This window comes from Vombatus ursinus, unplaced genomic scaffold, assembly GCF_900497805.2.
Source record: "Vombatus ursinus unplaced genomic scaffold, bare-nosed wombat genome assembly UNPS02001287.1, whole genome shotgun sequence".
NCBI lineage: Eukaryota > Metazoa > Chordata > Mammalia > Diprotodontia > Vombatidae > Vombatus > Vombatus ursinus.
In genome coordinates, this window is record NW_020941065.1 from 20463067 (window position 1) to 20485853 (window position 22787).

The 22787-nt window shown below is 46.3% G+C and overlaps 1 protein-coding gene across 1 annotated transcript in view; it reads left to right on the plus strand.

The window, feature by feature from the left end:
- The first annotated feature begins 289 nt into the window (after positions 1-289).
- Positions 290-22787, plus strand: part of SLC5A1 (solute carrier family 5 member 1) — a 68677-nt gene continuing 46179 nt past the window's right edge. The window contains exons 1-2 of the mRNA XM_027865244.1: positions 290-684; positions 5774-5845. Coding sequence (XP_027721045.1) covers positions 550-684; positions 5774-5845 — 207 coding nt within the window. The 5' untranslated portion in view covers positions 290-549. The remainder of the gene's footprint in view (positions 685-5773; positions 5846-22787) is intronic.

Sequence of the window (22787 nt, forward strand, 5' to 3'; positions counted from 1 at the left end):
CCACTAGGTTATTCTGTCCATTTTTTACAACTGTGGAAACTGAGGTCCAGAGAGGGTAATCAGCATGCCCAGGGCCACTCAGGGCCCCCCAGCGTTGGCCTGAGCAGGAGTCAAGCATCAGGAATGACCACCATTCTTGGGCCTGGGATCCCTAAGGCCAGGCTGGCACCCTCCTCTCCCTTCGTCAGGCCGCCTAGGCTCCTCCCCACACCGGCTTGATACCTGCCCTGCCCCAGTCCTGCCCTACCCCTGCCTCCGCCTTTCTCAGGATCCCAGGAGCCCGGCACTCTCCTCTCAGATCCACCCCAGTATCTGTGCCCAAGGGAGTCTGCCCAGGAAGGACCTGCTCCCCACCCCCAAGATCCAGAGGGGGCCTCCCTCTCCCACCTCTCCAGCCACTCCCCTGTCCTGCCCTCCACTGCCTCCTTTGCCCTCCCCTCCCCGGGCCGGGGCTGATCATTAACCCGGACACAGGCGCTATAAGAAGGAAGGCAGCGGGCCGGGACGGCACAGAACGGTCTGTCTGTCAGTCCGGACGAGTCTGCCACCATGGACGCCACCGTGAGCCCCAGCATCTCTCCCGGGACCTCCGAGCCTCCCCTGTCATCGGATCGCATCAAGAATGCTGCGGACATCTCAGTCATTGTCATCTACTTCGTGGTGGTCATGGCTGTGGGGCTGTGGGTACGTGGGAGACCCAGGGGCAGGGGAAGGGCAGAAGAGCATGGACAGTGGGAGCTAAGGGGGTGACTGTAAGACCTAGGATAAGTCATTCACCCTTCTGAGCCCTTAAAATGAGGGCGTAGAACTAGCTGAGTTAGCTCTCTAGCTATGACACTCTCTGTTGAGCTCTGACAGTCTGTTCTAAGTCCCAGATCTGACAGACATTCAATGCTCCCTGTTCTAAGAACCCTCCCAATCTAGACATACTATTTTCTAAAGGGTGATCTGACCCTGTGCTTAAAGGTCTTTCCAGCTGGAGAGTCTATGACCCTATGACTTGGAGAGGACTGATGCATGGGAAGTGGGGTGCAGGGAGGGAGCAGGGGAGCCACGGAGTTGGAAAGCCCGGGCTGAGACAGCGCTGTGCTGCAGCAAGGAAGAGGGACTGGGGAGGCAGAGAGAAGGGAAGTGAAGGGGAGTTTCTGGGTTAGCAGTATAGTTCAGAAACTTGGGGAAGGAGAAGCAAGGGGCAGTTTGAGGGATTAAGAATGACCGAGGCAGCAGGAGATGGGAAGGTGGTGGAGGCAGGGGCTGAGTCTATAACAGAGGGCATCCAAGGAGGCCAGGCTAATGATAGGCTCAAGGGGCTGGGAGCTGGGGGGTGAGAGAAGAGGGAAGGGCTTGGAGAAAGGGCCATCTATCGGCATCACGTGAGGGTCTGGGAATGGTGATGGGGAAACAGAAGGTAGGAGAGCCCAGTGAGGCAGGGAGGGGGCATGGAGTCCACAAGAGGGCTAGAGAATTTAGAGAAGGATAGAAGGTAGAATGTGAGGGTCTGGGCACCAGAACCAGAAAAGGCAGGAAAGGGGCTTGCCCAGTGGTTCAGGGTCAGGTGCAGAGCTGGGAGGCCATAGGCCATGTTCCTCAAAAGCTAACAGGTGTTCCACATTCAGACACTGAGAGAGCTAGCTTGGGCTGCCAGGCCTTCAGTGCCCTGTGGATGCCAATGAGAATGGGCAGGATGCCTAGGGGTCTGGGGCTCCAGAAGGGTCCAAGAATTAGCTGCCTGGCAGCCAGCCCTTCAGACACTGGTAACTCTTCCCGGATTATGAAGGAGGCGGACATGGCACCTAACCAGAGAAACTTGTTCTCAGGGCACACCCAGGGGACAGGGAAGGGGGTGGCTTAGCCAGCAAACTTCCCAAGTGGGTTCTGTGGTTGTAAAGGTGACTGAGTGAGGAGGCAGGGGTGAGTGCGGTTCCCTTGCTTAACTCTGGGTGGCTCAGAAGATGAAGGCATTGAGGATTAATTCTTTAGGAACTGCTGAGGACCTTTTATCCAGGAGTCAGTGACGGTACTGAATGAATTACTTAGGAATTGTCCAAACCAGACAGGGCCATGGCTCTAACCCAGCTGGGGTCTTAGGATCATTGCAGGCTAGTTGACTAGCTGGCAGAAAAGACCTTAGAAGTCACCAAGTCTAAATCCCCTCTTTTTACAGATAGGGAAACCAAGGCACAGGGAGGTCACACAATGTATCATCTGACTCCTAGCCTGCTTTCCTCTATCATACTATCCCCTCATGCTTTTCTCCGTTTAATAGCTGAGCAAACTGAGATGCAGAGCAGTGAGGTCGCCTAGGGACGTAGCAGCAGAGTCAGGAGCAGAGAACCCAGCGCCCTTGGTTCCCAGCTCTGGCCTCTGGCTATTGGAGCCCACAGCACCAGGACACGGAGTTGTACATAGGCCAGGTTGGAGTCCAAACCAACTAGCCCATTGATGGGACCCTATCTTCTGTCCCACCCCAGGGACCTTCGCTGATGGTGTTTTCCCCTGGGGTCAAGTCTTTCCCGGATACACTCTGCTAATCTCTTGTCCTTTCCTCAGCTCATCTGCTCTCTCCTGCCTCTGAGGTGTTTACACCTTTCCAATGTTCATGCCTCATTAATGGCCATTTAGTCCAACGCTGACCATTTCACCTTTTATGCCTGCTCATAAACCTCATTCTCTACAGCCTGCTGCCTCACTTTATGGCCCCCATAGCCTTCAGTTCACATTCTTTTTGCCTGGAGAGTCCTGAGAACGTCTCCTGTGAGAGATGCTATCTGGCTGCCTCTCAGAGGAGGATCCTGGCCTCTCCCCTGTGCTCTGCCGGCCTGCCGCCCACGAGTCCTTCTTGCTGGGCTTTCTCTCACTTTGTCACATGGATAACGGCCCCTCAGCGCCTGACTCTGATTGTTCCCACGTTTGCCAGCGTCTTCCTTAGTGCTTTGTATCGCTTTGCACGAACCTCCCCCAGCTTTCCTGCCAGCACATTGAGTAGATTGTAGAATGAGAGCTGGGAGTTACCTTCAAGGCCATCTTAGTCCCTCCCCCTCCCTCCATTTTACCAGGAAGGAAACTGAGGACAGAGAGGCAGTATGGAGTATTGGGTAGAAGGCTGGACTTACTTGAGTTGGGGAAGGTCTGGGTTCAAATCTCACCTCTGACAATTAATAGCTGAGTCACACTGGGCAAGTCACTCTTTGGGGTCACTATCCTCATCTGTAAAATGAGCTGAATGTACTACATGGCCTCTGGATCCTTTTAACTTCTAAGTTTAGGCTCCTGAGAGCTTAGAGGAAGTGACTTATACAAGGTCACAGTGGTAGAGTGAGGCAAGTGGTCCAGATGGGAAGAGAACCCAGATTCCCTGGCTTCCAATCTAGTACTGTTTCCATTCCTTTTGAGGGCGTGAGTGTCCTAGAGTTAGTTATATGTTAGGAAAGGAAACATTTATAAAGTGCTTACTATGTGCCTGTCATTGTGGTAAGCACTTTCTAAATCATTTCTCATTTTATCCTCACAACAACCTGGGAGATAGGTACCATTATTATTTCCACTTTACAGTTGAAGAAACTGAGGCAAACAGAAGTTTGGTGACTTGTCTAGTGTCACTTGGGCTAGTGTCCAAGTTTGGATTTGAACTCAGGTTTTCCTGACTCCAGGTCCAGCCTCCTAACCACTGGACCACCCAATCACCTCTCAGAATCACAGACAGTAGAAGGTGGCTAGGACCTCAGAGACCATTCCATTCCCTTCAACAAGCATTTTACAGGGGAGGAAACTGAGGCCCTGGGAGATTTAGTGACACGCTTGCTCAAGGTCATCTAGGCAGTAAGCCTCAATGGTGACATTGATCATAGGATGGAAAATTTAGAGCTGGGAGGGATCTTAGAGATCATTGAGTCCAATCTCTCCATTTCACAGATGAGGAAAACTGAGGCCCAGGGAGGTTAGGGAAGGAAGCCAAGGTTACCTAGGGAATAAGTAGCAGACCCAGGATTCAAAGGCTGGCCCTCAGATTTCAAATGTAGTGCTCTTTTCACTATGCATTAGGAGGATGGCAGTGGGAAGGAGGAATCAGAGGGCGGAGGGACTGAGGGCCAGTTGGCTTGGAAGCTTCACCATGATGCAGATGCATGGGCTGGCTGACAATGAAGTGAACAGGGGCGGGTGTGGGGTGGCCCTGAAGAGGAGGTGACAGTGAGAGGAGACAGTGTTTAGATACTGCTCTGGGGGGCGTGAGAGATCTGAGAGTCTATGCATGAGGTGATAGGAAAGAGGAAGGCAGGCCAGAGAAGACAGTCAGTCAGCCAGTCAGTGAACAAGCATTTATTGAGCACTTACTGTGTTCGAGGCACTGTGCTAAGCACTGAGGATAGGCCCTCAAGGACCTCCCTTACAAGGAGACAATATGAGTATTAGATCTATGGAGTCCATGGAAGGTCAGCTCAAAGGAAAGGATCTAGCACTGGGAGCCTTGGAAAGGCCTCCTGCCCAAGGTGTCATTGGAGATGAGACCCGAGGAAGTGAGGAGTGAGAGCATGCCAGGTCTGGGAGAAGCCAGTGCAGAGGCACAGAGGTGGGAGAGAAAGAACATTTAGTTCCACTTAAATTTACTAATGTCTTCTCTGTGTAATAGAGCGCCAGGCCTGGAGTCAGGAGAATTCATTTTCCTGAGTTCAATTCTGGCCTCAGACACTTACTAGCTGTGACCCTGGGCAAGTCACCTTGCTTCACCTTGTTTGCCTCAGTTTCCTCATCTGTAAAATGGGCTGGAGAAGGAAATGGCAAACTGCTTCAGTATCTTTGCCAAGAAACCCCAAATGGGGTCATGGTGAGTCAGACACAACTGAAAAACAACTGAATAATCTCTGTGTAATGCACAATGTTTGGTCCCTACTGTGGTACAGCAAATAGATATCTGAACCTAGAGTCTAAGAGGACTGAGGATATGGAATGTGAGAGCTGGGAGGAGCCTTAGAACAGGGAATGTCAGGGCACAGAAGCCAGGCTTCCCAGAAAAGAAATCAAGAAAGCCTTCTAGTGGAGGTGACTCTTGAGCTGAGTCCTGGAGGGAAGCAGAATGATGAGGCATCGGTGGAATTCTAGCTCTTTCTGAGTACCCACATCTTCTGGGAGGAAGGACCTTTGTGCCTACACCAATCCCCATCCTGCCCTCTCCCTACGTAAAAGGTTTACCTAGGTAAAATTCACAATGGTTCCAAAGTTGGTCTAACTCGGACCCTTCGTGGGCCCATTCCGATGGAAATGGTTTGAGTCCACAAGCGAAGGCCAGTTAGTCAATAAACATTTGTTAAGCTACTGTGTGTCAAGCACAGCCAAGAACTGGGGATATAAACAAAGGCAAAAGACATCCTCTGCCCTTTTTCTACCATTCACCACAGTCCCTGCAAAAACAGAAGAGTCCCCCAGTAGAGCCAAAGACCATCTTGTAGTTTTCTTTGTTCCATAGTTTGCTGTGGTTGAACAGTTCATCCAGTCCTGGTGATTTGCCCCTCTGTGCTTGGCTTGGCTAGCTGTTGGACAGCTATTGTCCAGCCTGTACCTGAAGCCTTTCTAGCTTGGTAGGAACTGTGAGGACCTATTCTCCATTGGTGGAGCCTTTGAAGACCTATGTTCACCTCCCCTAAACCATGAGAGATCAGAGCAGGACTTTATGGAGTCCAGGTGGGGTGTGATATAGAATGGGAAGGGGGTGTTATTTTTGTAAATCTCATCAGATTCTTCTGGATTACCTATTAAGCTTCTGATCTTATCCTTCTAGGCCATGCTGTCAACCAATCGTGGGACTGTTGGAGGCTTCTTCCTGGCAGGCCGGAGTATGGTGTGGTGGCCGGTGAGTGTTACCAGAGATGGTCCTTATTTAAAAAGGATAGTCCCCTTCTGTGGACTGGGCTATGTTTCAACTTGTTCTCTTCTGAAGAATTCATCTGCTTCTTGGCTATGTGGGCATTGGTGCCTTCCTGCCCCCTGGCCTGGCTCCTTTGGGTACATCTGAATCTCAGTGTGTGGGCACCTTTCCTATCCTTAGGTGATCTCAGGACCACAGGACTTATCACTATCATTATAAAAGTTCTGTTGATGACTTCTGTCTTTATATCTCTTTCATTTCTGCATCCATTCCGTCCTCTCTAGCCAGAGAGCTTTCTTTTGTAACAAAGACAGTAAAAAGAAAAACATGGGTTAATAACAACATTCCACATTCATAAACATCCCATCCCCACCCCCCACATCTCTAAGAAAAGGATGAGCTGTGTTTTCTCATGTCTTCTCCAAGGCCAATCCGCAGTATTCGGTTTTGTTTTTATGTTCACATTGTGGTGGTGGCCATATAGAATGCCTTCTTGGTTCTGTTTACTTTGGGTCTGCCTCAGTTCATGTAAGTCTTCTAATGCTTCTCTCTAAGCGTCCTATTCAATGCTCTTTCAGCATGGTAATGTTTCACTCCATTTATGTACCTCAACTTATCCATAACTTATTTAGTCATGCCCCAATCAAGGGGCATATAATTTGTTTCCAGCTCTTTGATACCACAAAAATGCTGGTATGGGAATTTTGATGTATGTGAGACCTTTCTTTTCTAAAAAAAAATATTAAAATTAAAAAGAAATTTAATTGAACAAAGTCCCTCCAAACAGTGAACATTTCTATGTACAAAGTAGGTCAAAAAGAGGATTATATGTGAAACCATATATCACTTGTACGCACATTTTGCTTTTAAAAATACATAATAAATTAAACATATTACTTTCAAATCTGTCCTGCTTATCTCTATTTCCTTCTGAATTTCCTTCCATTCTCTTCTGTGCACTAAAAAAAATGTTCCAGGGCAGCTAGATGGCACAGTGGATGGAGCACTGGTCCTGGATTCAAGAAGACCTGAGTTCAAATCTGGCCTCAGACACTTTACACTTACTAGCTGTGTGACCCTGGGCAAGTCACTTCACCCCATTGCCTCGCCAAAAAAAAAAATGTTCCAATGGCCATTTTTCTTCTCTGAGGGCAACACTATTGCTACTTATCCTCCCCCTAAATACCTTTACCTCACTTTTTTTTTTAAAGGAAAGCATGATCATTGAAACCAAAAAGCATAATCAAGCAAAAAAAAAGTCCATGTATCAACTATGTCCAAAATGTATTTTTCATTCTGCATCTTCTGTCCACCTTTTCTCTGTCAGAAGGTGGGCAGTATATGTGACATTTCTTTCTTTCTTCTTTTTTTTTTTTACCACCTAGGGTTATACCCCTTAACAGCAGGATCTCTGGGCCAAAGGATATGAACATTTTAGTCACTTTTGGAGGGCAGAATTCCAAACTGCTGTCTAGAATGGATGAGCTAATTAATGGTTTCACCAATAGTGTATTAGCATGCCTGTCTTTCCACAGCTCCTCCAACATTGATTATTTCTGTATTTTGTCAGGACCATGGGTTTTAGAGTTGGCTAGGACCTTATCTGAGACTTAGGATTATAATTAAGAACCTAAAGTCAAGGCTCTAAGTAGACAGATGAGAACGAGGTGACATCCCCTCATGTGGGTCTGCTCATCATTATCTGTTGGGTCATCTTGTCTAGATTCAACTGATTTAATTAAATAATCAGTTGGGGTCAGTCAAATATGTGGCCAATTTGACTGAAGTTTTTGGATTGGATTGGGCCTAACTGATCAAACCCACTGGTTGCCTGGGTATAGACATTGCCCTGAGACTTGCAAATGAGAGGATGAGGAAGGGAGAAGAGGAATAATTAGGACAGATGAGGAGTAATAATGAGGAGTAGTATAGAGGAGCAAACAGGTGACCAGAAGGCTTTCATGTGTACCAGATAGAGTGGGCAGAGGAGATTTGGCCTGGTGGTAAGAGCCCTAGCCCTGGGACTTGAAGACCTGGGTTCAAAATCCACCTTGATAGATTGTTATTAGGCAAGGGACTTTAGGGAGTCCCTTTTCCTCCTTGAGCCTCAGTTTTCTCTTGTGAAAAGTGAGGGCGTTGGACTAGAATCTAGCCATCTAGTTACTAGATGGTCGTCAAGGGCTCTTTTTGTTCTGACATTCTGGGAATGGGCACCTGAACCTCATTCTCATGATGTTGGGGACCTGAGTGGGTTTTGGTGCTCGTGGGCAGAGGGAGGCCAGCTCCCCAGAGCCTCAGCTGTGCCCACTTGCTGACGTGGTTTAATCATTCTGATGGCCAAGTCTGTGCAAAAAAGTTAAGAGACTGACCCTGGCTTCTGGACTGACCTCCTCCTCCTCCCAGCTGGCTACATGTAGGGAATGCTTTGGGCTTGTAAGGGTTTTACCTACATTATCTATATTAAATGCCTCAATTTCCCCCATTTTTACAGAAGAGGAAACTGAGGCAACAATCATAACTTGCATTTCTCTAGTCTTCCAACGGTTGCCAAGAGCTCAACACAGATTATCTCATGTGATCCGTACTACAACCCGGTGCCATTATTAGCTCCATTTTACAGATGAGGAAATTGAGACTGAGAGAGGCTAAGAGTCTTCTTGATTCCAGGTTCAGTGAATCTAGCTGATTGAAACTCAAAAAGGGTTTCAAAAAGAGATTTTCCCAGGGTCACACAGGTAGTGAGACTTCACTGTCATGGACTCATAGGAGTGTAACTCTGGAGCTGGAAAGGACCTCAGTCATTTTATATGTGAAGAAACTGAGGCCCAGGAAGGTCATAGGCTTATAGATCTTGAGGTAGAAGGCATCTCAGAAGTAATCTAGTCCAAACTCCCTCCTCCCATTTTACAGACAAGGAAACTGAGCTTTATAGAGGGGCAGTGAGTTGTCCAGGGTCACACAGACAGAACTTGGGTTCTACGATTATAAACCCAGCACTTTTTCACGATCTCATGCTGAAGTGTGGTTGAATTGGTGATTAGTGTGACATGGAGGAACTTTAGTATAATTTTTTGAGTTTAATCTATGCCCTTTGTTTTTTTTTACATTGGAGACACTTCCCATTACTCCCCTCCCTGAATCTCTAAGCAATTTGTGTTACACAGAAAATCATCCAAGCAAAACCATCGACACAGTGACCACGCATCCCGGCAGCAAGCACAACATTTAGTGCCGGAAGAGAGGTGTGTTTCATCCTCTGCTTGCTGCCTTGTATCTGAATTCAGCACCAGGTATTTGACCCTGATCTTTCTCTCGTACTTGACCCGCTTTCCAATATACCAAAGTTACTAATGCCCTTGTCTTTCTCTCACCTCCAACCATTAGATTTAAGATCCCTTGAAAGTCAGACCTGGGTCATGTCTCTTTTTAGCTAGACCTAGGGCCTTTCATGTAGCAAGTATTTAATAAATATTTGCAGAATTTCTTGGATTCCCTGGTCTTTTTTGTAGTTTCTCCTAGGGCATTAATTGTAGTTTTCTCCTCGTTTCATCTTGCAAAAAATGTCCAGGATTAGTTTATTGGGGCTGGACCTTGACTGTTAAACTCTGTTCCCTCTGGAACCAACTCAAAGATCATCTCAAAGGCTGGGCCTTGTCGATGCTAGATTATACAGCTGATTCAGCCGGTTCTGGGAAGAAACCCTTCTGGCCAGAGCCTTGGTGTCATGAAAACCCAGCAGTGGTATCTCCCTTTCCCTGTGGATGAGTCCTGTTATGGGATCGATCCTTCCATCTCCTTCTCTGGCCATGGGCATCAGAGGGTATTTGCCTGTTGGGAGAGGTCAGCGGACACCAGTGTCCCTCAATTAGTTTCTATGTGACCTGTGTCCTGGTTTGAATGGAGGAGTCTGGAGGAATTAGTTTGTGAGTCTGTATCCCTACACCCTGTTTCTGTAAACTTGACCCAGCAAAGCCCCAATGGAGCAGGGTGGGGTGGGGGGTAGGGAATGGGGATGAGGCAATACTTCTTCAGCTACCATGGTGGGTAAGCATTCCTCTGATGCTTAATGCCTGAGTGACCTTGGGCAAGTCCCTTAAAATTGGCCTCAATTCCCTCATCTGAAAAGAGAGGAAATGTCAGAAGACAGAGGAAGATGGAATGTCATATCTTCCTTGTCTGTCTACATAGAACTCCAGATTTAGAGGTATCTCTGATGTCTCTCTCAGGGAAATCGTTGATCTTTGGTATGTTGATGTAAAGTACTGATGGCGTTGCTCTTAGGGTCAGAGGGAGATGAAGATACCGGGAGTGTTGTCCCCTTTCCCTGGTTCACGTTCATAGCATGGTAAATCGGGGGCAGGAAGGGACTCCAGAGGCCGTTGAATTGAACCTCCTCATTTTACAAATGAGGAAACTGAGGCCCTGGGAGGGTGATTTTATTGGCTAAAGTCACATTGTGAGTCAGTGGCAGAGCTTGGATTTGAACTCAGGTCTTCTGACTTCTTCTACTACCATCCCTTTGTCTCTGTAGTCCTGACTTTTTTATGCATACCTGGCATTTTGCAGCACAGACTTTGCTGGTCTTCTACTGCATCAGCTGGTCCTCTTTTCCTCTCTGAGCTTCAGTTTCTTTATCTGCAAAATGAGAGGGTTAGAGTACATGAACTCCAAGGCTCTCTTCAGCCCCATGATCCCTTGAGAGAGAATTTAATAACAGTGTGTCTATTCATCCCTTTTGCACATCTTCCTAGGACAGGCAACCCCAATCGGATGATGAGGTGATGGCATGCACAAAAACCTTGACTGAGCAGAGCCCTGAGACAACCAGTTATCTGTCCCTTCCTTCTCCTTTCTTCCTCCTTCCCATCTCTCCTCCCCCCAACACCCTTCTCATTCAACTTTTAGGAGAAAGAGGAAAATTCAAACTGAGCAAGCTCAGATCAGGAATCCAGGGTGACATAGGGAGATCTGTTTTAGAAAATCATTTTGATAGCAGCGGAGAGGATGGATCTGAGAGGGAAGGGACAGAGGCAAGGAGGCCAAGAGGAAGTTGTTATAATGGGCCTGGCAAAAGATGAGGGTCTGAAGTAGGGTGGTGGCTATGTGAGCGAAGAGGAGGGGCCAAATGGGGGGCGGTAGGCATGGCCCAAACGATTGAATCAGCTGAATCAGCTGTGTCGTGGACTAGTCTCTGTCTCTATCTCTGTGCATATATGTGTGTGTATATATAAATATAAATAAACATATCATATAAGCAATTACTTTATTATGTATAACTTATATATAATATATACATACACACATATATACATACATCCACACATGTATGTATATGATGTGTGTATATAGATAGAGAGGTATAGTCTGGATATTTATCAAAATGGGCCAACCTAAGTGGCATGTTGAGTCAGTTCCCCAGGTAACTCAGTGCCCTAGCCCTGCTGTCTCCTCTGAAACAGTGCAAAGGGGTTCCATTCTACATTATCTCCCATTTTCTCTTGCCCACTGGAAAGGGATTGAGGGCAGTGACTTGCGTGGTCGGGTTGGGAGAGCTGAGTGGGGGCCGGGAACAAGAATGGGAATTGTATCCTAGTATCCTAGACCTAGTATTGGAAGAGACTTTATCAGTCATCAGGTACAATGCCTACATTTCACAGATGAGGAAACTGAGGCCCAGGGATGCCATAGAATCATAGCTCTAGCCCTGACCTTAGAGGCCCTCTTCTCCAGTCCCCTCATTTCACAACTGAGACCCATAGAAATCCAGTGACTCACTCAAGGTCATTCTGATTCCAGAGACTTTGGCATTTTTTTACTGAACCATATTTGAAATGTTCCTTAGAGAGGCTTAATATTTAAAAATAAAAAGTAATAATCCTAAAGCGAATCCTTCTATATGATGACATCTGTGTCTCTTGGAAGCAGTCCCTCCTTGATTTATTATTTTCGGACATGAATTTTCATGGGTCCCATTTTCTTAATCCTCTTTAAAACGTGACTTGTAGTTAAACAGTGAAGGACATTCCAAGGTAAATCTTGTCACAGGTGCCCAATCAGCACCTGGGGAGGTAGAGTGTGTAAGTGGGCTGGTCCTTCTCTCCTGCTGCTCATCCATCCATCAGAGGGGTCCTTGTGTTTCATGCTCCCATTTCCTCCCAGAGGAGGAAATCTTCACTAACCTTCGATTCTTACAAGCAAATGATTTCTAGGGGGGAGCAAACAAAGTCAACCAGGGTCAATGTCGGAGTTTGTTTGTAGGAATGTGTAACCGAGTGCACCCTCTTCACTGATCCCCTGAGTGAGGCACTGGCCTGGGGGAATCAAAGAGAGGACAACCGTCAGAAACTTCATGGGAGTGTAGAGGTAGATCATCAAATTCAACCCCCTCATTTCATAGGTGAGGAAACTGAGTCCCAGGGAGGGGAAGGGACTTGCCCAAGGTCACACAGGTAGCCTTTAAGTTTCAGAGCAGAGATTCAAACTGAGGTCCTCTGATTACAAATCTAGGACCCTTTCCACTGTAGCATAATGTCTCTCTAGCCAGGATATAAGTGAAAGGCAACATGCTGAGGTGAACAGAACTATGTGCCTATTGTGTCTCCCAATAGAATGGAAGCTTCTTGAGGGCAAGGATAGTTTCACTTTTGCCTCTGTATCATCAGTGCTTGGCCCATATTAGGTGCTTAATAAATGTAAGAAATGCTTGCTGATTGGAAGAAAGAAGGCTAGGTAGGCTGAGAGCTTGAGGGGGCTAAGATATTAATTTCTTCTCTTCCACCAGTCCAGTTGGGAGCTAGGAAAGCAAGGCAGAGATAGGTACCCTGGGGAGTCAGCCAGAAGCGGGTGTGTGGGGACGCTGACTCCCAAGGGTTTTGTATGAGGATTCTCCAATCTGGAATTGTTCTGCCCAGCAAAGAAGCCTGCCATTGGACTAGGGTATATGTGCTCTTCCTAGAGCAGTTCTCTGCTTTATTTGAAGTTTCACTGAGGCTCAGATGAATCCTCAGACACTCAAAGGGTTATAACTTCAGTTGTTTTTCAGTCCTGACTCCTTGTGACCCCATTTGGAGTTTTTTGGCAAAGATACTAGAGTGGTTTGCCATTTCCTTATTATACTTAGAGCTGAAAGGGCCCTTATAGATCATCTGATCCAACAGCAGTCATTTAACAGTGAAAAACTGAACCTCAGAGAGTAGAGATTTGCCCAATACCTAGAGCTGAAACTAGGGTGGTCCAGTTAGGGCTTTGTCCCAAGGCACCATAATTTGTTGTTGTTTAGTTGTTCTCAGTGGCTTCTGAGTGTTCGTGACTCCTTTTGGGGTTTTCTTGGCAAAGATACTGGAGTGGTGTGCCATTTCCTTCTCCAGCTCATTTCACAGATGAGGAAACTGAGGCCAACAGGGTTAAGCGACTTGCCCAGGGTCACATGGCTAGTAAGTGTCTGAGGCCACATTTGAACTCAGGTCTTCCTGATTCCAGGTCTGGTGCTCTATTCACTCTGTCACTTATTTATTGCCAAATGTCATCCTAGGAATTTATCATGTCAAACACCAGCCCAGGCAAACAAACTGAGTTGGGTACTGTTTACATTTCAATGGATTAATTTTCACACAATGAGCAGAATAATAGGATTTCTGTCCCTCCCTCTGAGATGCCATCAGGTTTTTTTCTTTGTCCCCGGACCTGGTTTCCTCACCTGGATAGTCACTATGAGTGTGACCTCTATTCTTCTGGCTCTGCTTTTGAACCTTGGTGCAGCTTTCTTTGTGTTCTCTATCCCCCCTCTCCCCCCTCGCTGAGGTCTAGGTGGCACCCAAGAACTCCATTCCATCCACGGAAATTTGCTGGGGAATTTCCTTCACTGGGAATACTCTGACTGCTACAAATCCCCAGCCCATCTGCCTTCTTTATGCACCGTTTTGTGGCTGATGCTGTTTACCCTGTGGTAGCCCGATATCATTCTCATCATTGTTCTTAATTTCTGTCTATTCACACATTTCAAAGTTCTTGGCACTGCCTGGTTTCTCTTTCCCTCTTACCAACCCTGTGAAGAAATGCCAGACAGAGAAGTTCCTACTCGATCCTAAGAGAGACTAGTCTAGATCTGGACAGCCCAAGAACTGAGGCTCACAGAGATTAATCAAGTCAGCCAAGGTCACACAGTAGTTAAGACTAGAAACTAGGTCTCCTTCTTCCCAGGCCAGGGCTCTTTCCCCCGCTCCCATGGGTCTTCTGTTCCTGAGCCCAGAAACAAGAGTGGCTCCAGGTACTGGAATCTCAATGGGGCCACATGGACAAGCTGGCATGAAAAGTCATCCTACTAGATGTCACTGACTTGCCCACACCTTGATGGGATTCCTCAGTGGCCACAAACACGCAGTGGCTTTCATCCTCAGAGAGTTGTTGCTAAGCCGGGTACTCCCTCCACCACCTAGCTGTCAGTAGCAGCGCCTCATTCACTGTCTGAAGTGTTCCTTGGGCCTCTTGGTCATGTGGCTCCGTTCCCATTCTCCAGGACCCAGCCTCTTCTAGGGCACCTTCCTAGATGAAGACCAGGCTGTCAACATTACTGGGGATGCCTTGGTTTGCATATGGTTTAGCGTTATTCTATGGGACACACTAGGGGATAGTACACATGCTTAGTCCCTTACAATTCCTACCCAGTAGGCCTAGAAACCCCCCCGGAAGTATCCAAAAGGTGGTCCCTTTGAAAATCTGTCTTCCATTGTGCAGCTTGGCCAAAGCCCCACAGATAGGAAGAAGCAAAGCCTTGTTCAACCATAAGGGTCTGGAAGGTGTCAAAGATCATTCTCTAAGTTAAAGTGGGTATACCCACACTGGTGACAAAAATTATACAGCTAGGTCCCAATTGGTGTGAATAAGAAATCCGCAGTAGTAATTGCATGCATTTTCATTTACACTGTTCTAAGTTATGATTATATAAAACATGGTATTTGGTTCCAGCCCAATGGAAATATTCAGTGTGAATTCAAATAATTTGACTACTTCACGGAATTTGTTATTCACATTAATCAGGCCCCAGCTGCAGCTTCTTAGAAGCCTGAATTGCAGAACCACAGAACTTCAGAGTTAAGAAGGACCTTGGTAGCCAACTCAATTCAAACCCTTGTTTTTAGCCTGAACTTGAAGACCCCCAGGGACAGTGAACTCACTACTTCTCAAGGCAATCAGTTCCTCTCTCATATTGTTCTGATGGTTTCCTGACATCATTGTTAAATATGCTCCTTTGAAGCATCTTCCTGTGACTCTTTGTGTTGTTACTCTGCTTGTCTTCTGTCCCCAGGCTGATGGCAAAACTCCAGTTTCATGAGTTCCTAACCCTTTGGCTCTTTGGGGAGGTGAGGTGTTCATGTAGGGTGGAATCTGTCAGAGTAGAATCCAGCCATTGTCTCCAGGAGGGAGTTATTTGCCTCAGAGTAAGCAGACAAACAGACAGCTTTGGCTTCTGGAGCTGGTGTCTAAATATTTATTCAGGGATCAGTCCAGGAGCCAAGATGGTAGAGTAAGAAGTAAATCGCTCTCACTGTCCCTTATTAACCTCTGAAAGCCCAGAAAATATCACCCCAGGAAAAGTCCTAGAACAGCTGAACCAGGAAAAGACAGGGTGCAGCAGTCTGGTAGCCCAGGAAGCTTGAGGGATTAATGGGAAAGGCCCCTCTTGCCTTGAGGGAGGAGGAGCGGTACAGAACAGGAGGAGTGGTACAGAACAGGAGGAGTCCCAGCAAGCTAGCGGAAAGCCCTATCTTAGCATACCAGAGGAAGATCCTGAACCCCAGGTGGTGGAGCAGGCAAACACTAACACCAGGACCCCCAAATGCCTCAGTACAGGCAGGGGAACCAGTGGAAACTGGCTCAGAAAACCACCACGTGCCACGGTGCTCTATGGCAGGCAAGTCTTCCAGTGCCTCAGCAAAACTCTGGGAAGCACAGCCCCATGGGGGAAAGACCCAGGCAGAGAAACATCCCACAGCAGTGAAACATCCATTTGAAAGAAGCCAAAGAAAGCAAAAAGAAAAGCCCAGGTGAGCAGGCAACCTCCAGGGGCCACACTACCCGATCCTACCCCTAGAGTTCCAGTGTTGCTGATTCCAGCCCAACACCAGGTAAGCTGCCAGAACCCTACAGCCTCCAACTGCCGGCATCGGAGGTCCCAGCACACAAAGCCAGTGACAAGGCCCTGGGCTCCCAACACAAAAAGTCTGAGTCAGTGCCCTCTGCTCCCCAGCAGGAGAGCACAATCTTTTTAAAGGCCAGGAAATAAGCAAACACCATGAGCAGAAAGAAACGTACTATAGATTTTTATTATGGGAACAGTGAAGATCAAGGCAGAAATTCTGGAGGACAACATTGTCAACAAACCCACATCTGGAACCTCAAAAGGGAATATGAACTGGTCTGAAGCCCAAAAAGTCTTCTTGGAAGAACTCAAGAAGGATTTTAAAAGTCACATAATAGAGGTAGAAGAAAAATTGGGAAAAGAAATGAGAGGTATGCAAGAGAGAGTCAATAGCTTGGAAAAGGAAGGACAAAAATTAACAGTAGAAAACAACTTCTTAAAAAGCAGAATTTGGCCAAAAAGAAAAGGAGAAATAAAAACTCACTGAGGAGAACTCCTTAAAAAATAAAATGGGCCAAATGGAAAAGCAGGTACAAAATCTAACAGAAGAAAACAATTTGTTAAAAATTAGAATTGGGCAAATGGAAGCTAATGACTCTATGTGAGAGCAAGAATCAGTCAAACAGAAACAAAAGAATGAAAAGATAGATGAAAATGCAAAATATCTCATTGGTAAAATAACTGACTTGGAAAATAGATCCAGGAGAGGCAATTTAAAAATTATTAGTCTACCTGAAAATCATGATAAAAAAAGAGCCTGGACAACATCTTTCAGGAAGTCATCAAGGAAAACGACCCTGAGGTCCTAGAATCAGAGGGTAAAATAGCCATAGAAAGAATCCACCAATCACCTCCTGAAAGAGATCCCAAATTTGAAATGCCAAGGAATATAGTAGTCAAATTCCAAAATTACCGATTCAAAGAGAAAATACTGCAAGAAGCCAGAAAGAAACAATTTAAATACCATGGAACCACAGTCAGAATTACACAGGACCTTGCAGCTTCTACATTAAAAGATCATAGGGCATAGAATGTGATATTCCATAGGGCAAAGGAGCTTGGATTACAACCAAGGATCAACTACCCAGTGAAAATGAGCATAATCTTTCAGGAGAAGAGATGGGCATTCAACGAAATAGGGGACTTCCAAACCTTCCTGGTAAATATTTATTCAAGACTCAGAAATGAAATATCCTGAACAGGCTCCACCTTGTCATCTGCCCAATCCGCAAGCAGTCATTCAACTGATCAAGAAGCATTTATTAGGTGCCTACTCCATGTGCAGCCATGTTTTAGGTACCCAGTAAGTACTCATTGAGTGCTTGTTGGTAGATGGATTGATTGCTAGGTGACCCTCCATGAATTTTAGACCAAGGTCAAAGGATATGCTGCCCTAAATATTAACCTCCAAAAAGAGGCTTGTTCAAATGATAGGAAAAGTAAACACTGATCCCAGAGATTGTCTCATCTACCCCTCTCCTCATTTCACAGGTGAGGAAACTGAGATCCAGGAAAGGGAAGCTACTTATTCAAGGTTGTACAGGCAGGACCATTGGTCTAAAGTTGGAAGGGACCTCAGAGGTTATCCAGGCTAAGTCATTCTCTTCCCCCCCCCCCCACCCGGGCTAGGCAGTGGGGTTAAGTGACTTACTCAGGGTTACACAGCTAGTAAATGTCAGGTGTCTGAGGCTGGATTCGAACTCAGGTCTTCCTGACTCCAGGGCTGGTGCTCTATCCACTGTGCCACTGCCCCTGGCTAAACCGTTCTTTCTACAGATAGGAAAACTGAGGCACAGAAAGGGGGAAGGGACTACCTCAAAGACATAGAATCATTATTCTAGAGCTGGAGGGGCCATGAGAACCCAGATAGTCTAATACCCTTATTTTACAGATAAGGAAACTGTGGCCCAAGAAGAAGCGACTTGCTCAAGGTCACACAAATAGTAAGCATCAGAGACAGGATTTGAACGCAGGCCCTTTGCCTGAAAAGTCAGTGTTTCCTCAGACAGCAAGTCTGGGCTCAATGTGGGACAAACAAATAACATTTCTGAATATTCAGTGGGATGGAGATCCCAGATGAGGCTTCTTCCGGCCTTCAGGGAAGTCCAGAAAGAAACAGCCAGAAAAGACTGTTTAGCACAGTGTCCGGGACATACTAAGAGCTTAATAAATGTTAATTGACTGACTGACTATATATACAGATCTATGAGACTCAAATGTAGAATGCCAGGTAAGGAAAGAGAGCTGTGCAGGGGCTATGGAAAGAAGCCTGGGGTCTAGTCCTACATCTGCCACTGTATCTGTGGCCTGGCTCCTTCCTCTCTTTGGACCTCAGTTTCCAATTATGTCAAATGAAGAAGTTGTACTGTTTAGTCTCTAAGGTTCCTTTCAACTCTCAATCCTAAAATTCTATGGGTCAAGGAGAGCTTCTCCAAGGGTGGGGGTAGGCAGGAGGGGCTACCACTACTGCCCATTTCTCATGGTCCAGATGCAGTCTCTATTCTCAAGAAGTTTACATTCAGTCAGCCACTCAATTAGCATTTATTAAGTGCCTACTATGTGCCAGGTCCTATGCTAAGCATGGGGTGGGGGCGGGAAAGACAAAAGATAGTCCCTGCCCTCAAGGAGCTCCCAGTCTAAGGAGGGAGACGATGGGGACCTTGGTAGCCAACATACAAGCAAGGTAAATATAGGATAAATAGGCAATAATTACCAGAAGGAAGGCACTGGAATTAAGAGGGGTTGGGAAAGGCTTGCTGTGGAAGGTGGGATTTAAGGTGGGACTTGAAGGAAGCTGGGAGGTGGAGATGAGGAGTGTTCCAGGCATGGGGTGGGGGGACAGTCAGAGAAAATGCCCAGAGCTGAGAGATGGAGTGTTTAATAGATGGCCAGAAGGCCGGGCGTCACTGGATAGAAGAGTACATGGTGGGGGGCAGGGTGAGTAGAAGAAAGAAAGGCAGGAGGGGGCTCAGTTATTAAGAACCTTGAATACCAGAAGATTTTTTTTTGTATTTGATCTTGGAGGTGATAGGGAGCCAGTGGAGTTTATTGAGGGTAGCTGTGACATAGTCAAACATGTGCCTTAGGAAAATTGCTTTGGCAGTTGGATGGAGGGTGGACTGGAGAGGGGAAAAACTTGAGGCAGGCAGACCCCCAGGAGCTATTGCAGTAATCCAGGTGTGAGATGATGAAAGGCTTGAAGGGAAGATTCATGTATACATCTTCAGATTTTCATTCATTCTTCCAGTGAGCATTTAATAAGCACCTGTTGTGTGTTAGGCTTTGTGGGAAGCAATGGGCATATGAAGATAAAAAGTGAAACAGTCACTTCTTAAAGGAGCTTACATTCCTGAACATTCAGAATGTCTCTGAGGGCTTTACCTGCACTCCTAGTAACGATCTGCACTCCAGGTCTTTCCTCCTCAAAACTAACCTGTCCTCTGTTCTTATCATATACAATCTGTGACATCTCCTGTTAGTGTTATCTCATAGGATTGTTAACTTTTCCTGTGCATGGTTTTGTCCCTTCCACTAGAGCTTATTATGTTCCTCGTTATTATTAGCAATAACAACAATAATGTGTGTGTCTATCTATCTTATAATGAAAAGCAGTGCATAATAGTGGCCAGGGAGTTGTTCTTTGAAACAGGATTATTTAGGTTCCAATCATGCCTTCGTCACATACTAGTTGGGCAGCCACTTAGCCTCTCAGAGTCTCAGGCAACTCTCTAAGACCAAGATCCAGAGAAAGCAGTGATCTGTCTGCATTGGTGGGTTGAATTTCCATACCAAGGGTTTCCTTACACCAATGAAATCATAGATCTGGTCACCTTCCCAAACACAGGAATCTCACTCTTGGTCTTTCAGATTTGCCAAGCCTGTTCTTCACAGTTATAGTGTCCACATCCTATAATATAGGGGACAAAGATCATGCCTTGCATTGTTTTTGTGGTCCTCACAGTGTCCTGTACATAGTTGAAACTCAGCTAATATTTGTTGAAACCAGTTGTACTCCAGGGCCTCTCTGGGCAGGGTGAGGAGAATCCTTCTAGGTTGAATCTGGTGGTTTATTTGGTTTGGACCTTTTGGAGTTACTCAGGGCTTATTGGAATACTAGGGTGCTTCTTGGACTTGGGGAATTCCCAGAGCTGGTTGGTGGAGAGAGGTCTAGCCCAGCATGAACCACTAGAGAGGAGAGCTGATTGACAGCCATAGAGGCCTTCTCTCCCTTGAGGACTGGGACCCAAAGCTAGCTGGCAAGGGTCGGTCAATTGCTGGGGTCAGGGCTTGAGTGGCAGCTGGAGTTAGGGGGGTCAGTCTAGGTTTCAAGGTCAGAGTTAGGTCTGGGTCTGGCCTGGAGAAGGGGGAAGGAAGAATCTGAGGAAGGTAGCATGGTATATGGACTTGTTGTCAGGGGACCTGAGATCAAACTCACACTTACTGTGTAACCCTGGGCCGGTCACTTGATCTTTGGGAACACATGTATAAATTAAGCACAATAGTGCTGAGAAAAAAGCACTGAATTTGGAGTCTGGACACTTGGTTTCAAACATGAGGGAAGAAATAAGCGTTTATATATCACCTACTATATGCCAGGCACTGTGCTAAGCACTTTTACAAATACTCATTTGATCCTCACTACACTCCGATGTAGGTGCTCTACTATCCATATTTTACGGTCAACAAAACTGAGGCAGACAGAGATCATTATTTACTATCAGGGATCATGAAAGGCATTCTGGATGCCTGCGTCCTGGATGGTGTTTGATTTGGCCTTCAAAGACTAGCTATCCATAGCAGCCAGCTCTTGGGATCAGGAAGTTCGAATCCTAGAATCCTGGAAATTCAGAGTGAGAAGGAACTTTGTGAGCCCCAGTCCAACTGTCCTTGCTGCCCGCTTGAGTCATTTACTACCTCTCTGATCTTGTAGACAAAACGTCCCTGGGCTTCAATGTCTTCCTCTAGAAAATGAGGAGGTTGAACTAGAAGATCTGTGAGGACCCTTCCAGCTTTGGACCTTGGAATCTTTAAAATTCTAATACTTCAAGAAGGCTGTGAAGAGCTAATGTCAGCCAAAAACTGAAGCTATGAGGATGTATCGCTAGCCAGGGTCCTGAAGGGTTTATATAACTGATATGGGGGTTAGGGGTCCTAAAGCAATGATGCTTCAGAAAGGACTTGTTGAATTCTGGGCACTCAAGGCTGAAAGCCAAAGGAAGAGAGCCCCTAGGCTCCCCACGACCTTCATGCCATGTCCCAGACACAAACAGGTTTTAAATGCCTGACTGTATGAGAAAAATTCCTAGTTAAGTAGCATACAACTGTACAGGAGTTCCAGTGACACCCCTTATCTTCTCTGCTGCCTTGAACCATAGGATGGTAGAGATGGAATGGTTTTTAGAGATACTATGGTCTAGCAATAGTTCTACAAGATCATGTGGTACAAATTCCATCTCTTCTACTTACTTCTTATGTGGGACCCTGGACAATTCACTTAACCTCTCCTGGCCTCAGTTTCCTCCTGGGTAAGATGAGGAGGTTGGAATAGGCGTCCTCTAAGGTCCCTTTTAGCTCTAAAGCTACAAACACTTACATTTGACAGAAGAGGAAACTGAGGCTCATATGGAGGAAGTGACTTATCTTCGGGCACATAGTTAGTTGGTGGGGACAGGAAATCTTAGAATCCTGGTATCCTTGCTTCTAATCCAGCAATGATTTCCACCAGGCTGAGAAGCCTAAACTTTATTTAAGGAGTCATAGGGAGATATCGAGGGACTGGTAGGTGGCACAGTGGACAGAATGCTGTCCCTGGAATCAGGAAGACTCGAGTTCAAATCTGGCTTGAGACTAGTTGTGTGACCCTGGGCAAATCACTTCACCCTGTTTGCCTTAGTTTCCTCATATGCAAAATGAGCTGGAGAAGGAAATGGCAAACCACTCCAGTATCTTTGCCAAGAAAACCCCAACTGGGGTCACAGAGAGTCAAATATGTCTGAAAAATGACTGAAAAGGAGAGCTTATTGAGGGCATTGGAGCAAGGAATGATGTAATCTGAACTGGATGTAGAAAGATGAACCTGGAAGTTTTTCGAGGTGGAACAGTGGGCTGAATCAAACAAGATGAAATCTAATTAATATGTTAGTTACCTCCAATTTATTTTGTCTCCATCCTGTTTGCAAATAGATGTTTGCATGTTTTTCCTCCCCCCTACCCCCCATTAGACTCTGAGCTCCTTGAGGTCAGGGACTGTCTTGTGTCTTTCTTTGTATCCCCAGCACTTAGTCCAGTGCCTGGAACACAAATGACTCTTAATAAATGCTTTATGACTTGATTAATAGAGATGAATGTAAGGTCTTGCCCTTGGGTGCCAAAATCCAGTTTACAAGGACCAGCGGGTAGAGGTGTGACAGCAGCTCATCTGAGAAAGAGTCTGAGTCTTTAGTGGACAGTAAGCCCAGTCTGAGTCGGCAGGATGATGTAGCTGCCAGGAAAGTGAATTTGCTAGTAAGCTAAGGAGGGGACAGTCCCATCATCCTCTGCCCTAAATCTACCATCTTGGGAGGATTGTCTTTCATTCTGGGTGTTGGCAGTTTAGGAAGAATGTTAATAAGCTGGTGAGAGGCCAGAGGAAAGTGACCAGGATTTATAAAGGGCCTCTAGATCATAGCAAAGGGGTTTAATGAAAGGAACTGGGAATATTTAGCCCAGAGAAAAGAAGACTCAGGGGCACCATAACATCTGACTTAAGTATTTGAAAGGCAGTGATGTGCAACCTTCTCTGTCTGAATC